The sequence below is a fragment of the Rhipicephalus microplus genome, chromosome X, assembly GCF_043290135.1.
Source record: "Rhipicephalus microplus isolate Deutch F79 chromosome X, USDA_Rmic, whole genome shotgun sequence".
NCBI classification, from domain to species: Eukaryota; Metazoa; Arthropoda; class Arachnida; order Ixodida; family Ixodidae; genus Rhipicephalus; species Rhipicephalus microplus.
Window position 1 is genome coordinate 82,536,856 of NC_134710.1, and position 6,063 is coordinate 82,542,918.

At 41.9% G+C, this 6,063-nt stretch overlaps 1 protein-coding gene across 1 annotated transcript; it reads left to right on the forward strand.

Annotated features, from left to right (window-relative positions):
• The first annotated feature begins 2,106 nt into the window (after positions 1-2,106).
• On the forward strand, positions 2,107-4,115 carry LOC119176163 (putative nuclear transport factor 2). The gene is made up of 4 exons (XM_037427315.2): positions 2,107-2,348; positions 2,628-2,699; positions 2,899-2,997; positions 3,843-4,115. Exons 1-4 carry the CDS (start codon positions 2,241-2,243, stop codon positions 3,954-3,956), a joined length of 393 nt encoding a protein of 130 aa, XP_037283212.1. The 5' UTR covers positions 2,107-2,240; the 3' UTR covers positions 3,957-4,115.
• Positions 4,116-6,063: the final 1,948 nt, after the last annotated feature.

Here is a 6,063-nt window from a genome sequence, read left to right on the forward strand (position 1 = left end):
ATTGTGGAAGTATGGGATGACTGCAACTCTTTTTTGCTCCTTATTTCCTCCTGCATTTTCTTGTTTTTGTTTGATTTTTTGCAACAAGGCTTCGCACACTGAAGAAATTACAGATTTTGGAAATCCTGCTGACAGAAGTCTGGTAATTTGCATTGTTACACTATCAGTCATCTTGTGTAGGCATGACTTGGATAAGCCAGCACTTACAGCCGACGAAGCAATAGCTCTCTTGACCAGTTTTGTGTGGCAGGAGGCATAGTTTAACAAGGGTTTAACACTTCGCGGTTGGTATTCCCAGCATACGGGATTTGGAAACACTGTAATATTAATATCTAAGTACCTCAGTGATCCCTGTTGGGGAACTTCGCAAGTGAAATCTAGTCCACCTCCTACGCAGAGACAGCAGGTTTTGTTTGAAAGCAAATACCGCATGCGAAGTATCCACTGTATGGACGTGCTGTTAGCTGTTTTTTTTTTTTTCTACTCCCAGCGTCTCAAGTGCAAATTTTCTCACGCGCAGCATTTGAAACAGGCAATTAGTATTCAAATATACACAGCATAGTGGGGTTCGAACTCATTTATAAGGCTGGAATTTCGACATTATCATATCGCGAGGTGCATGGTCTTGCACTACGTATCGCGCGGAAGCATACCACGAGTGACAGTTCCTGACATAAAGTACTCATAATGAAGTTTTACGCTCATACTGACAATAAAACAAATGACAAAAGTTTCCGCTATGCGGAAATACGATCAACAAAGCATAGAGGACTCGCCGTGAAAGCCGAGAAAAATTTCCTATTCAGTGGACCTCTTCGCGGGTACGTGAGCTATTTTCTAAGTCATTATTAAGCGAAGAATACTAGTGTTTCCTGACTGCCTTTTGCTCTGGCCTCTTCTGTGAGTACAGATGGAAGCAGGGTTATGACGCGCGATATTCCCGCAACGATGCGTTCGTACGCCCGCGCGCTGTGGGAAACGGGGTGAACCAACGCTTCCGCGAGCAGACGACGCTCCGCCGACGCTCCGGTTTCTCATAATGCTTTGCAGACGCCGTAGGAGGGCGCGCGTCAATTTCTAGAAAGGTCCGCTGGGACGGCCGGAAAGACACTCGCCGGGCGCTTGCAATCTCAGAGGCAATGATGTGTTGAAAGATTGAAATTTCACTCGCACCTTGATTGTAGCCACCAATCAGTTAGCCTTCTCCTGGTTATTTCTACCAGTTTAAAGTCTATTTCGCCTTTGATCTAGTGACCGTCACTGTCGCGATGCGGAGATAAGAGCGGACCACGCCTAGCTCTGGAAACATGCTCTCTCCGTGCGATTGGGACAGCCGTAGAGAAACCCGCCACGCGTCTGCCATCTCGGAGGTCATGGTACGAGGCATTAGGTTCAATTTCTGGTTGCGTTTTCCGATTGTGGTGGATTGGGAAACCGCTGTGTTTATTTGTGACGTCGAACTCGGTCTCACGAAAAATGCACTACTCCCCGCTGGAAAAGTTAGGCTACTCCTACACAGAGACATAGAGAAACATAGTAAACGTTGTAGTCATCCCCCTACCTTACCCCATGTAGCCTACACACTCCCATTAGCATAAGCGATACTACTGCGCATGCAAGCGACCATTTCTTCAATATATCGCAGAATAATGAATATAAAAACTGTTTCAGCCAGCCTGAATCGGTCAGCGAATCATGCCCAGTAGTGCGAAAAAGTTGGTCGTCCCCTAAAAGTGAGCGCATTCCGGACAACCTCCACCATCGATCTCGCAAGAAACCAACTGTTATATTGCGATAAGATAGCGGGACCTACTAGGGTGCACCACTAGTGAACGCAATACCCCCGTCCCACAGTACTGGCCGTATCACGCACGAAAACTTATCGCGCACGAAAAACACCCACAACCTACCAATACAGTGCTAAGCCGGAAATGCGGTACGGAAACATAAACAATTTATTTTCTGAATTCCACACATATAAATTGTGTGCAGCAGTTTTGTTTTTCAAAATTCTCCGCTTATTTATAGTAATTTTAACAATAGTTCATTATTATTTGTTAAGCTGTAGCATAAGTGCGCGAGATTTCGTAGATTGTAGTTCGCGAGCGCAGAGTAGGCGGAGTGGCGGAGTCTGTCCAGTGCAGCCGCTACTCTCTCCAAGCGCTCCGTGGTAGGCCTACTGGCAGCGGTTATTTATTTCTTGCTGAAGCCGTGCTACAACCCACCAAGTCATTTCAAGTATGTCCCTAAATCCACAATACGACACAATCGGCAAAACTTTTATACAGCAGTACTATGCTATGTTCGACGATCCTGCCTTGCGACCAAATTTGGGGACGCTGTACAATGTAAGCGATCTTTGCTTCTTGCATGTTGGCTGGGCATTTGATACGAGCACTCTAACGCATTTGAAGTGCGAGTAACGACTTTCCGTTTGCTAAAAGTTGTGTGTGAACTCGGCTGATTACATCGTGATGAGTCTCTTTGTGGTGTCGGACGTAATCAATGATGTTCCGTATTTGTGGGTGGAGACCTGCTTGACTTGTTGACAAGAGTCAACTAAAAAACAGGACTTAGCCGGCTCGTTGACGTACAGTGAAACTGCAGCGTGGATTCTCCCTTTGCAGGAAGAGAAGTCACTGATGACGTTTGAAGGACAACAAATTTTCGGACGGACGAAAATACTAGAAAAAATACAGGTAAGTAGTTGCCAGTTATTTAGCGAGTGTGGCTACTCGATCCAGTGCACCATGTAGTCTTTTGTATGAGTGACATTTTCATAGATGTAAGCGCCTGACCTGCAGTATCGAAATCGAAAGAAACGTACATTGTTTGAATGTTTTAGAACACTACACATTTAGTAAGAAATTTTAATTATCACCTGTGCCGTCTGTGCAGGGTTTGGGCTTTCAGAAGATATGCCACTCTGTTACTATTATCGACTGTCAACCAATGTTCGATGGTGGTATCCTAATATCCGTCTTAGGCCAGCTCAAGGTGAGTTTGTTTATAACACAGTTTATGTTTTTTGTTAAAAATGGTACTGTGAACGTATCAGTGACCTATACAACATTAACACTTACTTTGAGCTGACATTCCTGATGAGACCTACCAACTTGGTGTGTCATATTCAAGTGTCTGGCAGTTAATCTAGGAAATGATGTGCTAAGAACGGCAAATAAATATTAATGCCAGCTGTGGCCACTCCAGAATAATGGGCTGCTGGTTGACTTGGTAAGTCATCTCTCTACGGTGGTGCACGAAAAGATGGTAACACTGGAGAGAGAGTGAGGAGGGTTTTTTTTCTCTGTGTGGGTTAAAGGAGAAAGAAGGCAGGTGCTGAGAGACTACCTCTACCGGAGCCTCCCTCCCTCAGGTGGCGGTCAGATCTTGGGTCTTAGTGGCGTCTTCGGCCAACTTAAACTGCTCAGAATTAGTTATCCGGGCATGTGCTGAGCAGTATAACCTAAGACAAAATGCATAATCAGTGCAAACTATCATCTCAAAATTTATTGAAACTACATGTGGTTAGATTAGCAAAGAACTCATTACTACTTTTAGCGTGTAAAAATCTAACCATGTATACATTTATTGTTTCAATAAAATTCTAAGCTGATAGTTTGCTCTTTGTATGCGTTTTCTCTTTCTAGTGTTACCGCCTCTTTGTAGCATGCTTGTGTTTGAGGCTGTGCCACTAGTTGTATTAGCCTTAAACAAAACATTTGTGAGAAATGGCTAACATTTAGTCAGTTGCAACCCTATATCAGGGGTTTAAGATATATAAAACTGAATTAATAGCATGTAAAGCCACTATGGCATTCTCTTGTACTTCTTTTTTACAGACTGACGACGACCCAGCACACACGTTCAACCAGGTGTTTGTGTTGAAGCCCATTGCGGACAGCTTTTATGTGGAGCACGATGTCTTCCGGCTAGCCCTACATCACACAGCATGAAAACAGTGGCAGAAATGCAGTAAAGGTTCTGTGACACCTACTCTGCTGCCTGTATTGTTTCCGGTAGCTGCGGCACAATCGGTTCAGGAGACAGCCCCTATTTGATTTTGAAAAATGCATGTGCGGTTTGTAATAAATGTACATTTTTCTCCTTTTTCACAGGCATCCCAAAATGTGAATCTTTTGTCCAAAGAGCATGAAGTTTTGGGTGCTCTTTATTTCCATGCTTGCTGGGCTACTGTGGTGTGATGTGCTTTACTGCCGTTCAGTATGCTAGAAGTATCGTGGTCGTTCATAACAGTAACACACAAGTATAGGTGCAAACTTGTGGGTCACTCATTGGACTTCCAATAATTTCTTAGTTGATACACAGGCTCTCACTATGCATGCCTATGCTTTGTTACAACCTAAGGGGAAATATCAGCCCTGTCAATAGCCATCGAGGTGTCTCCCACTACGAGAATTCGCATAAAAGCTCCATCCAATAGTGTGCTTTTATTTTCATGACCAAGCGCTGCTTGGGTGTTTGATAGTTCACATTCCCATACTCGTTCACTTTTGTTTCACTGGTTTTTGGCTAGAAACATGAATAACCTTGTTAATTAGTTAGGTATTCTGACATTACTACTCAGCCAAACATAAGTTAGGTAGTGACAATGACCGTTTAATTTCTAATATATGTAGTGTTTCCATCAGCTGAAAAAAAAAAAGTACTAATGGTCCGTGCGGAAACCAGCTTGCACAACTGTCTTTCATAAGTGAAGGGCAGGCCCACCGCGGTGCTGTGGTTAGAAATTAAATTTTTAAGGTTGTAATTGAGTATTATGTAGATTCACATGTAGTGCTTTGTCTGAACAAATTTCACTTTTAGATCAGAGGAAAATGTCATGTGAAAACCAAGTGGGTGAATGTGTTCCCGAATTGGTTGGACAGTGTTAAAGAAAACTACTATGTGATGTATGCACATGACCACCGAAATAGAAGTAAAAGTTTATTGGTGAAAAAATATATACACATGCACACACAATGGACACATTAAAAAAAGCAAATTCTAGTCTTATTTTGTGTGCATGTTATTTCATGGATTGGTGCTGCTGTAGATGAGTGCACTCATGTACATTGCGTACACTTCAGTTTAGAATTTGTACAATATAGCTGTTGTATTTTGTGATTGAGGTGTCAACTGAGACTAAATCGCTACTGTAAGCAACAGTACAGTGTAGCGAATGTTGCTTACTATCATTAGGCAGATTTTCTGTTTTCCTTATTTCATTTTTTTATCTGTTGACCAACCAATGCTCACAGGTTGAGTGCTAGCTGTTATTGATTTCGAATGAGAGAAAAATGAGTGAAACACACATAACACTTTCATAAAAAGGAAATACCTGATTTTCTTTTGCTGTATTTGCAGAACATTCGGTAAAATTTGCTGCTTTGAAATCATACAGCACAATATCTAGTGTATATGGGGTTTACAAGTGCAGTAAGTATTGAGCTATGTAATTTATCAGAGCTTTGATGCCATCATTACTTGGAGATAAAATTCAGAGTTGAAAAATCAGTAGCAGTTGTGTGTCAACTATAATGTTATTTGGTAAATTAGGCACAAATGTACTTCGAAGTTCTCAGAATTCCCACTTTTTGTATTTGGTCCTGAAACAAAATATGCTTGAATTGCACTCGTTTCTGTTGGAATACCATGTTTTTCAAAGCGTTCACTTTTATCAGCAGAGCTGTTACTTATACCTTCCACACAGCTTAAACTATTACACTTAAAAGAAAGTAACACCTCGGCCATGGTGCAGGCTTTACTTTTTAGCCTTCAGGTGCTGTAAAGTGCATTGTCAATTGGCATTCACTGTGAAAATTCTCAAAAAATATGTTGCATCTATTATCACCTTCCATTAATTTGGCTCATTTGATTAGAAATATCTTTGCGATTACAGCTTGTGCGAAAGTTTGTTTTTGAGCTTTAAGATGTACTTACCTGAATGGTACAGCAAGCCTTTAAAACAAGAAGCTGAGGCACTTATACTAGCTTGCGCCTATATGTAAATAAAATTTTGTACCATGTTCTAGCAGTTACCCTGCTACTATCTCTTGTTGC